Consider the following 12,512-nt stretch of genomic DNA (forward strand, 5'->3'; position numbering starts at 1 on the left):
CCCTTAATGGTTGAGACTACCAAACCGCATTTTTCCCCTCAGAAAAATAAGAAAGTCTGCTATCTGGGTCACAGAGGTACTGGAGGAGGAAACGTTCTGATTCCTGCACCAACGTCGGAAAACATCCCACTTCGACTGGTAGACCCTGGAAGTGGAAGGTCTACGTGCATTGGCAATTGCTCTTGCAGACTTTGCCGAAAACCCCTTAGCTCTGACCACTCTTGATAGTCTGAATCCAGTCAGACTGAGAGCGGGGAGGTTCTTGTGGAACCTGTCGAAGTGGGGCTGTTTGAGCAGATCGACTCTTAGTGGCAGGGATCTTGGAACATCTACCAACCATTCCAGTACCTCTGTGAACCAGTCCTGGGCGGGCCAAAATGGAGCTATCAAGGTCATCCTTGCTCCTTCTGATGCTGAGAATTTCCTTAGTCTCTCCCCTAGAATCTTGAAAGGGGGAAACGCATAAAGGTCTAGGTTGCTCCAGTCCAACAGGAACGCGTCTACCGCTACTGCTTTCGGGTCTGAAATCGGTGAGCAGTACAGGTCTATCCTCGCGTTCCTGGAAGTTGCGAAGAGGTCCAGATGAGGTCTGCCCCAGATCTTCCACAGCTCCTGGCATACGTCCGAGTGAAGGGTCCATTCTGAGGGAAGGACTTGGTTTCTTCTGCTGAGCAGATCTGCTCTGACATTTCTTTCTCCCTGTACGAACCTGGTGAGGAGACTTATCTCCCTTTCCTCCGACCACAAGAGGAGCATTCTTGCTGTTTCGTACAGGGAAAATGAGTGAGTCCCCCCCTGTTTCTCTGAATGTAAGCCAGGGGCTTGTGGTGTTGTCCCGAGTTGATCTGAACTGAAGACTTCTGAACGAGAGGTTCGAACTCCTTGAGGGCTAACCAAATCGCCATGAGTTCTTTTTTGTTGATATGCCAGGACACCTGTTCCCCCATCCAGGTACCTGACACTTCTCTGGATCCTAGAGTCGCTCCCCAACCTTTGTCCGATGCGTCTGCAAATAACACTAGGTCGGGGTTCTTCAACCATAAGGAAATGCCTTCCTTGAAAAGAAGAGGGTCTGCCCACCAACGGAGATCCTTTTTTATCTCGTTCGAGATCTTGAACACAAAATCTAGGTCCTGAGCACCCCGATTCCAGTTCCGATTCAGGAAGAACTTGAGGGGTCTGAGGTGCAACCTCCCTAGAGAAACGAATTGCTCCAGCGAGGAGAGTGTCCCCAACAGACTCATCCACTCCCTCGCTGTGCATACATCTTTCTCTAGAAAGGCTGCGACCTTCTCTGCACAACGGTTTATCCTTTCCGGGGATAGAAATGCCCGAAAAACCTGAGAAACCATCCGAATCCCCAGATAGATACGATCTTGGCTGGGGATTAGCTGTGATTTCTCGAAGTTTATCAGCAAACCCAGAGAACTTGCTAAGGTCAAAGTGATGTGAAGGTCCTCCAGACATTTCTCCTTCGATTTGGCCCTGATCAGCCAATCGTCCAAGTAAAGGGACACCCTCACTCCTTCGAGATGAAGCCATTGGGCTACGTTCTTCATCAGCCCTGTAAAGACTTGAGGGGCTGTGGAGAGGCCGAAGCACAAAGCCCTGAACTGGAACACTTTCCCTTTCCACATGAATCTCAGGAACTTGCGCGAAGAAGGATGGATTGGTACATGAAAGTAAGCGTCCTGAAGGTCTAGTGACACCATCCAGTCCCCTGGACGAAGGGCTGCTAACACTGAGGATGTCGTCTCCATCGAAAACCTTCTCTTCTTCACAAAGACATTCAGGGCGCTTACGTCCAGAACCGGTCTCCATCCTCCTGAGTTCTTGGGCACAAGAAAAAGACGGTTGTAGAAACCCACGGAAAGAGGGTCCTGCACCATCTCTATCGCTTGCTTCTCCAGCATCAGCTCTACTGCTAGAGCAAGGGCCTGATTCATGTGGGGGTCTTTGTACCTGGCCACTAACTCCCTTGGTGTGGTGGTCAAAGGTGATCTCGAAACGAAGGGAATGAGGTATCCTTTCTTGATTATAGAGAGGGACCAGTTGTCCGCCCCCTTCTGTGCCCAGACATCTGCAAAACTTAGCAGTCTGGCACCTACTGCAGTCTGGAGGACACTCGTACTACTTCTTCAATCTGATCGATCGAGAGAAGGTCCTTCCTCTTCTAGGAGGTCTTGTTCCTCTGGAGGAAGAAGCGCGGTAAAAAGGGCCTCCTCGAAAGGGCTCTTGCTTAATCGACGTTTCCTTCTTCGCCTTAGGCTGAAAGGAAGCCTTTGGAATTCTCACTGAACGAGCCAACATATCCTGCGTCGCCTTTGCTGAAAGTGTGCTGGAATCGTCATTGATGATCTTCTTGGGGAAGAGCTGCTGGGAAAGATGAGCGTATAACAACGACGATCTCTGCGCATGAGACACCGCCTTGGTTAAAAAGGAGCAGAAAACTGCCCTTTTCTTAACAACTCCTGCCCCGAAAAGCGAAGCTATCTCTCCAGAACCATATCTCACTGCCTTGTCCATGCACGACAGGACCGAATGCAAATCCTCCGGAGAAAGAGACTCTTGCTCCCTCGTCCTCTTAGCCAAGACTCCGAGGGTCCAGTCAAGGAAGTTAAACACTTCCAGAACCCGGAACATTCCCTTCAGAAGGTGGTCGAGTTCGCTCATACCCCACGTCGTCTTTGCAGAGTTAAGTGCCGAGCGACGGGCGGAATCCACCAACGAAGAGAAGTCCGAGTCTGCAGAAGCTGGAAGAGTCAAACCCAAAGGCTCCCCCGACTCGTACCAGAATCCCATCTTTCCCGTAAGCTTGGAAGGCGGGAAGGAAAAAACGGTCTTCCCCTTCTCCTCCTCAGAGACCAACCAATCGTCGAAACTCTTGAGAGCCTTCTTCATCGATACCGTAGGTTTCATCTTCACCACCGACGACGTCTTCGAAGTTCTAGCCGTTGAAAATAAGGAAGGGGACGGAGGAACAACCGCCGAAAGAGACTCTCCAAATTCTTGTAAGAGAAGTTCTGTTAATCTCTTATAACAAGAACCTGAAGAATCCTTTGGAAGATCTTCCTCGGAAGCACCATGTCCTTCTTCCGAAGAAAGACGTTTGGAAGATCAGCTGTCTATAGGAGAGCTTTTCCTAGGAGAGCGCCTACCAGGAGAGCACCTACTGGGAGAGCGCCTGCTGGGAGAGCGCCTGCTGGGAGAGCGCCTACTAGAGGAGGCGCGTCTGTCAAAATCCTTGTCAGAGACAACTGAAGGGCTCCTAGTATGAGGAGAGCGCCTATCAGGTACCTTATGCCTGCTAGGCTCTAGGCGCCTGTCAAGTTCTAAGCGTTTGTCAGGCCATTGGTGCTTGTCCGATCCAAAGCGCTTGTCAGGCTCTTGGCGCCTGTCACAAGGCAAAAAGTCTTCCGAAGAAGAGCGTCTGTCAGACGCAAAGCGTTTGCGAGGTTCTGAGCGCCTATCCGACCGAGGGCGCTCGCACGGAGGAGATTGTCTAGTCTGTCTCTTGCTAGGCTCTTTGTGCCTACTATCTTCTCTGTGTCTGACAGATGGCGAACGAATCTCAGGCGAAGAAACAAAAACCGGAGAAAAGCGCCTACTAGTCTCCGTGCGCCTGTGCAGAGGAGAGCGGCTTCCAGGCGAAGAGCGCCTACTACGATCCTGGACAGAACGAGAATCCTGGTACTTGTCAAACTCTTGACGCTTGCTTGAAGAGGAGCGAGTCTTCAGAGAGCGATGTCTATCCTCCCTAAAACTAGGAGAGCGGTGTTCCAGAGAAGAACGACTGTCAAGATCCTTACGTCTGCTGGCGTGAGAGGAGCGCCTGCTCGGAGAGCGACTGAGTCTCTCTTTAATGAAAGAGGCTCTGCTGCGAGGCTCTTGCACTCTTCCTGCAGTAGGCGAGAAATCTGCAGAATCCTTCTTCGACTTCTTCACCGGTAAAGAGATGTCCTTCCGACGGTGAGAACTCCCTGCTAAAGAGTTGGCTAAATCAGAAATCTGCGCCTGTAGGCCGGCCAAGATGCGCGCTAGCGATCTCTCAAACTCTTCGGCAGGAGTAGAAGCCCGATCGCGGAAAGGAGAAGAGGATCCTTGAGATCTCCTGGTTCTCTTACGCTCGATCTCTGGCTCTTCTGAGAAGGATTCGGGGCTGGAAGGAAGGGCGCAAGGTTCCTTCCAAGCTCTCTTGAGAGGGCGAGATGACTCCGAAGCGTTCCATCTACGCTTAGGAGAAGGAGACGAAGAAGACGAGAAGCACTGTCTTAACACTTCCTTCTTGGCTCTATCCAAGGCAGCCTGGGAGCGAGCAACAGGATCTGCCGAGGGGACGCCTGACCGGTGGGGGTTCTCCCTAACCTTCCTGCAGCTTTCGACTTTCCTCCTCCACTGGGTCTGGGAGTCTGGAAGAGGTCTAGGACTGGAAGCGTTAGTGAGCCGGTCAGACGCACCCTCCACTGCACTAGGGGCACTGCACTTATCACTTGCACTATCACTCTTACCTTTATAAGAGCGTACTTTGCTCTCATTACTCCTTACTGCGTTCTCCGAACACGAATCTTCGGGTTCAAAGCTGGGAGCAGGGGCTGAAACAGGAGAAGGAACTACGTCTACTATCAGGTTCTCAACATCAAGTTCGCTAACATGCGACCTACTTGAACTCCTGAAAGAAGCCTTACTCGCACTATCCTTCTCTAACTTCCTTAAGTAGGAAGAAAGAGACTTCCATCCGTCCTCATCCAACCTTTCACACTCTTGACAATGGTTAATGAAAGAACATTCATTCCCTCTACAATTCATACACACACTCTTCGAACATACTCTAAACATAGAAGATTTCTTAAGTTCAGAATCAGCCATTATGGGAAAAAAGCAAAGAACAATCCAAAAAACGATCCAAAATAGCGTATGCCAAGCCAACGGACAAGGGGTACATCACCAAAATAGTCAATCCAAGAATCGTCAGCGTACGAGAATAAATCCACTATCGAGAGGACTTAACAACAGGTGCTGTTAAACCGGCGACAGAGAAAATCTGGCTGGAAAGGGGGATTGGTTCTTACACCTGCCGCCCAGCGGCGGGTAAGGTAGATCACCTGACCTACCTGTAGCATGTGCCGCGAGTTTTGAATTTTCTATCGTGACATCAGAGTCGTAAGCTATGTATATATCTGGCAGGGAAGTTCATGTACAAAAATATAAAATAAATCAGACTGCTATCATCGAAGCCAACAAATATTTTCTAGAATTCTTCTTGTTTTAATATTATATGTTTCATTATAGCTGTCAGTGACTCAGTATCTCCATTAGGTAAAGATAGAAAAAAGAATGGAAATGAATGGTTATGATACTGTTTGGTAGTTTCAGTAGTTGAAGAGAGATAATGAAAATTTATGATTACTTTCTGTGTGCTAGGTAAAAGTGGTTGCTTGGCGATCGTTCAGTACTCGTAAGTGCTGAACATAAACAAAAGGTTGGAAGCTTTTTTCTGTTTGTTTGTTTGTGTATTATAGTTAATGATTAATTAATAATTATTTGAAATAAGTACATACTGATTATTTATACATTTTATTGGCATATTCTAAGCTTTTAGCTTCTTAGGTTTAGATGTCAGAATCAAAGACTAGGCTACAGTAGCAACTGCTAACATAGGCTAGGCTTATTGCTAAGGGACATATGCTAATATAGGCAGTAAAAATGGGGTTGAACATTACATGCAGTTGAATATTACTCAAGTATGTACAATATTTTGTCTTTTTGGAGTCATATTTCTTACATCGGATCAATGTCGTAACCATAGAACATATGTTGTAAACCTGGAAATATAAATTACTGGGGTGTTTCTGTAGGGCTTGGAACGAATTAGGCAATTTACATGTAAAATGCGGTTCAAGATACGAAAAGCTCAGGTTAAGCTTCTCTCATCTAGGAATAATGCTGGAATGTCTACCAGCAGCCTTAGCAAGTTGATAACAACTCTAATGGAGCCCAATTGGAGCCAATGGTATCATAAAACAGTGAAAAAATTACATAACTACTCGATAACAGAAAACACAGCCAGAAATGCATAAATCTTCAGTTATCCAAGGCACTGTGAAGCACTGATTGCCCAAGCTGCTGGGTCTGGAAGAGCATTACATCAATTTGGTACCCTATTTAATATGATCAAGAATAGATCAACCAGAGGTATCCCTACAAGTGCAGTGTCCTGCAAACCAGCAGGAAGAACTTGGTTCTACTGTCTGAATGCATCCATTGAGACAGAAACTTCTTATAAGGTTGGCACATGAAAACTTTCTAACTATAGGCAAATCATACACTGCGCAGCTGAAACTGTAAAACCTGATTCAGAAATAACTGCAGGGCAAGGGCACTAGTTTTTCTGGCAAAATTATGTGGCCTAACAATATTTATCATATTAAGGCATGAAGAGTTGGCATCCAAAAATACTCCAACACGAAATAAGTTCCCAGTACATATTCTGGATACTTTCATCCTTTCCTTATTCAAGGAGAAGAAGAATCAGGAGTTATTCCATATCAAAGTATCAACATCTACACACATTGGAAGCCTCTCACAGTCTAACAAAGTGGCTTTCTGCATAAGGTGTCCTATAAGAAAGCACCATCAAAACTTTGCTGGAGGAATTGGAGGAATTGGCCAACACCAATTTCCTAAACTAATATAAAGATTCTAAAATAAAATACAATTGTGTAGTTTAACACTTTTTGGCAATAACTGCAAATGGTGTGCCTGGATCCACTCCATACAGTGAAAGCTATTCATGACTGGTGGGTTTGTAATAACAAACAAAAATTATACTAAAGTTCCTCTTCTTACATTACTCACCTGACCTAAATTATAATTGGAATTGCTTCCCCATACATAGACATGCTTCGGCAGAGAAAACGTGAAAGAAACTAGATGAGGTCTATCAAAATTTATGTGATCTAATGGTGTCAGGGCATCATAATCCAAAGCAGAAATGTTTGCTCCAGCCTGCAAGAAAAAAATTGTGGTTCAGAACCTTAAGAATAATAACTACATAGGAAAAATAACCAAACTTAATATAAGAACTGTCCAAGCAACATTATTCACTACACAAATAATATTCATGCATAATTTTTCTTGATGAAAATCAGATTTTAGCCTAATAGCATTTTTTTTTTACTCACAGTAATGATACATACACATTAATAAAAAAAAATGGACCAACAGAAACCACTGAAATCCTGTGAACTATTTATACCAAATATTTTGATAAATTTCAAATCAATACCTAAGTTTTCTCTAGATTTGTTTGTTTGTATGGTGCTTTCATGTTGCATGGAACCAGTGGTTATTCAGCAATGGGATCAACAGCTTTAAGTGACATCCAAACCACGTCGAGAGTGAACTTCTATCACCAGAAATACACATCTCTTACTCCTCAATGAAATGGCCGAGAATCAAACCCGTGACCACCGAGGTGGGACGCTAATACCATATCAACCACTCCGTTGAGGCGCTCTCTGGATTTTAGTGTTATTACTAATTTTTTTTTTTACTTTTTTGTGTTTGTGTTTATGAAAGGGTAAGAAGCATAATGCATATGTACTATCAGCAAGGAAAGTGATGATACAGTTTTCTTAAATCATCAGACAAATATTGCTTAATAATGCCACACCTGGCAACTCTAGAAAGGGGGCGGAGCTTCAGTGTCATTGTGTTTGTTGGTTTCTAGATTTCCAGCAACTTTAAACCATAAAGATTCAGTGAAGTTCTATAATCATTTATACTTGATTGAATGCAGTATCAGCCTCTATATTATGCGTTAATTTTGGTTTGGTAACATCAGTTCAGAGTAGAGTATCAACCACCCTTCTTTAAAACTTACCATGAAACCTCACTCATAACTGAGAGAGAGAGAGAGAGAGAGAGAGAGAGAGAGAGAGAGAGAGAGAGAGAGAGAGAGAGAGAGAGAGAGAGAGAGAGAGAGATACTTAATTCATTATATTTTCTTTGAAAGATTGAGTGATAATGTATATCTTAAAATGTGTTTTAGAAGTGGAGAGAGAGCAAGAGTACAATCTGCTAAAGTGAAAGCAAAGGCCTGTTTATAGCTGCTTAATTCATGATATTTTCTTTGAGAGACTGATTGATATATTTTTAAAGTATGTTTTAGAAGCGAGAGAGAGAGAGAGAGAGAGAGAGAGAGAGAGAGAGAGAGAGAGAGAGAGAGAGAGAGAGAGACCTTACCTTACAGACCTTCTTACATCTTGTTCGGGTTGACCCAGGTCCCTCAGTTGTGCAAAGGCCCAACCCTCTAAAATGGTCCCCCCCTACCAGAGAGTTGCTAGTACATCTCCCAGTACATTTTGCATCTTCCAATCTTGGATGGTCTGGGATGCAGCTGAGATATTTGTCAAGCTTATTCTTAAACACATCTACGCTCACTCCTGATATATTCCTCACATGAGCTGGCAACGCATTGAATAGACGCTGCATTATCGCTACTGGTGCGTGGTGGATTAATGTCCTGTGTGCTTTCCTTATTTTTCCTGGTATAGTTTTGGGCACTATTAATCTACCTCTGCTTGCTCTTTCTGATATTTTTAGCTCCATGATGTTTTCGGCTATTCCTTCTATCTGTTTCCATGCCTAAATTATCATGTAGCATTCTCTTCTCCTTTCTAGACTATATAATTTTAATGATTGTAGTCTTTCCCAGTAGTCAAGGTCCTTAACTTCTTCTATTCTAGCTGTAAAGGACCTTTGTACACTCTCTATTTGTGCAATATCCTTTTGATAGTGTGGGTACCATATCATATTGCAATATTCAAGTGGACTACGAACATATGTTTTATAAAGCATAATCATGTGTTCAGCTTTTCTTGTTTTGAAGTGCCGTAACAACATTCCCATTTTTGCTTTACATTTTGCCAATAGAATTGCTATTTGATCATTGCATAATATGTTCCTATTCATCATCACACCAAGGTCTTTAACTGCTTCCTTATTTGTGATTGTCTCATTATTAGGTCCCCTATATGCATATAGCTTTCCTTCTCTGTCTCCATAATTTATTGATTCAAATTTATCAGAGTTAAATACCATCCTATTTACCTCTGCCCAATCATATACTTAGTTAAGGTCTCTTTGTAGCGTGTTCCTATCTTCATCACAAGTAATTTCTCTACTTATTCTTGTGTCATCGGCGAAACTACTCACTACCGAATCCTTAACATTACTGTCTATGTCTGCAATCATAATAACAAACAGTATTGCAGCTAACACCGTACCTTGTGGCGCACCGGATATTACCTTAGCTTCATCCGATTTTTTATCGTTTGCAATAACTATCTGTTTTCTGTTGTGTAAAAATTCTTTTAACCATCTTCCTACTTTATCCACGATAAATATTGTGTTTTCTAATTTTCTTCGCTAATATATCATGGTCTACCTTGTCAAAAGCTTTTGCAAAGTCTAGATCAATGGTGCACAACCGGCGGCCCGCGCGGCCCCCAGTGAAGCACATGGCGGCCCTCGAAGTTATCATAGAAAACACAATATATCACTCTCTGTACAGTAAAAGAAAATAATAAATATACACATTCAATCGGTCCTTATGATACAATTACAAATAGTAAAAATGTACTATATAAACACACACACACACACACACATACATATGTATGTATGTATGTATATGTGTCTGTGCATATATATATATATATATATATATATATATATATATATCATAATATATATATCTATATATATATATATAGTACATACATAGACTACATACATATAAATATATATATATATATATAATATATATGTATTATTATATATATATATATGACATACAATAGACATACATACTATATATAAAATCATATTTATATATATATATATATATATATATATATATATATATATATATATATATATGTACCATACTAGAGCACATACATATAAATATATATATATATATATATATATATATATATATATTATATATATATATACATATATATATATATATATATATTATATATATATATATATATATATTATATATATAGTACATACATAGACATACATATAAAATATAAATATAATATATACAATATATATATATATATATATATATATATATATAGATATATATATATTATATATATGTATATGTATTATCTGTGTTTTCTTGTATTGTTGAATTATCTCGTTATCTATAATCAGTTCATTCACTAAATTCATAATTTCATCACCATCCTCGAACACGAAAGCAGTCAAGACAAGAGGTGACCGCGCCGTATGGCTGTAGACAGCCATATGCGTTCACCTCGTGTAGACTCAACACGAGGTGAACGCGTATGGCTGTCTACAAGCCATACGGTGCATTCACCTCTTGTCCTCGACTGCTTTCGTGTTCGAGGATGGTGCAATGAAATTCTATTGAATTTTAAAGTGAATGAACTTGCGATTATAGATAGAGATAATTCAACAATAACAAGAAAACACAAAGAATAATACATACATAAATATATATATATTATATATATATATATATATATATATATATATATATATATAATATATATATATATATATATATATATACAGGCGGCCCTCGGTTAGCGGCAGGGGTTCCGTTCCTGGCCACCGACGCCAAGCGATTTTCGACGCAGAGCGATTTTAAAGCCTACGGCCGCCGCACACCTTCTTTCGAAACTCTAGACCAGTCAAAGGCGCCGTAATCCCACAACAGCGCAATAAGTAAAATTATATTCATGCAGTATAATACTATAGAATTTACTGTACAGTACATGTGGGTGTCTAGAGTATGTAAAGATATAATAAAGTTTATATAGTGTACAGGTATCTGTAGTGTTCAGGTTACGATCATTAGTCTTACGATAGTTCGATTTTATGAGAGATCAAATTACAATGGCCTAACTTTATCCATCTTCTAGTTACATAAGTTCAATAACAGCAAAAGAGAATGGTGAAAGTATGGTTTAAACGTTATACTCGTTGCGTGAACGTGTACAACCATGAACAACCGAACGAGAAAACGACTTTTTTTTTCTAAGTACAACCGAACTGGATAACATCTGTTTGGCTTGTATTTCGATCATCGTACTACAGTGCAACATTACCGTATTTGTTATAAATGGCGTTATGTATAGAATAAAGAACGAGATATCTTAATGTAATAACTTTATTCGCTATAGATCAGAGATCAATATAGATTAAAGATCAATCGGGAAATATACCGTTAAATTTTAAACCTAATTATGAAACTGAAGCTGAGAAAACTGTTCAAGCTGCTAATGACTATTATCATACATCGGCACAAGGATAAAACTGCAGTAAACGTCTGCCATCACACACAACCATAGATAAAATTGGGATAAAATAATTTTAATCAAAACTACTGTGCTTGAAAGAACACATTTTACTGTTGGTTTCACGCCGATATAAGATAAATAACGTAAAGTTCGTATTACGATGATATAAAGGATTACGTATTGCGAACGGAATCACGTAATTTGTTACGCAATAAACATGCCGCCAACGTAATCTGTTAACGAAAAAAATAGTAGTTCACATTCACAACGAGACATATTCAATAAATATTTCCACCTAAAAACACGCTGTAGGAAAAATAACTTTGTCTCATAATAAGTCAAGTATCTACAATATTCGTTTATGCTAACTAGAAGCAATGAGCATTCGCTCAGAATTGCGTTATGGTGAAACAGACTCGTATTCATCAGCTGATTTCAAACCACAACATTGGCCGCTCCGCGGAATACGGGCTTAAGTTTGCCGTAGTATTTTAAAATACAATAATATGAGAATACATTCAATATTCTTGGATACAGTGAAATAATGTATAACTTTTTAAAGGATTTATGGAAAAGATGCATAATTAATAAAATAACACAATGCATTTTTCGGAACTGGCGGACAAGAACGAACATGAAAACCACCCCAATCCCCCTGACAACGTGGAGCGTAGTTACAAAGGCTGCCTTAATTTGTATCTTATTTCTGTACAGAAATTAAAATACCTTTACCGCAATCTATTTTTCATACACATTTGTAAAACAAAAATAAAAGCATAAACATTTGAAAAATCGATCGCTAAATTTGCACTTTTTTCTTTCTTTCTTTTTTCTCTCTTTAACTCGATATTTTTGGAAGAGCGGCAGACGGCGGCAAAAAAAGTGCAAATTAGCGATCGATGTGTCGATTTTATAAATGTTTATGCTTTTATGTTGAAAATGTGTATGAAAATGTATTGGAATAGGGTATTTTTATTTCTGTGCAGAAATATGATAAAGGCACAGCTTTTGAAACTCCCCTTCAAGTTATCGACTACGATGTGTTTTTTTTTCAAGTTTCGTTCTTGTATTTGCCGCCGCGGCATACAAGAACGAACTGAAATTTGTGCCGTAAAGATACCTTTAAAATGCCTTATTTTTTTAATGAATATTTTTGAGCGACCGCCG

At 40.8% G+C, this 12,512-nt stretch overlaps 1 protein-coding gene across 1 annotated transcript in view; it reads right to left on the reverse strand.

Moving 5' to 3' along the window:
* Nucleotides 1-9,523, reverse strand: part of LOC135211490 (inhibitor of Bruton tyrosine kinase-like) — a 154,887-nt gene extending 145,364 nt beyond the window's left edge. The window contains exons 1-2 of the mRNA XM_064244797.1: nt 9,449-9,523; nt 6,856-7,005 (exon numbers count right to left, since the gene is read on the reverse strand). Coding sequence (XP_064100867.1) covers nt 6,856-7,005; nt 9,449-9,523 — 225 coding nt within the window. The remainder of the gene's footprint in view (nt 1-6,855; nt 7,006-9,448) is intronic.
* Nucleotides 9,524-12,512: the final 2,989 nt, after the last annotated feature.

This window comes from Macrobrachium nipponense, chromosome 4, assembly GCF_015104395.2.
Source record: "Macrobrachium nipponense isolate FS-2020 chromosome 4, ASM1510439v2, whole genome shotgun sequence".
In the NCBI taxonomy this organism is placed as follows: Eukaryota; Metazoa; Arthropoda; class Malacostraca; order Decapoda; family Palaemonidae; genus Macrobrachium; species Macrobrachium nipponense.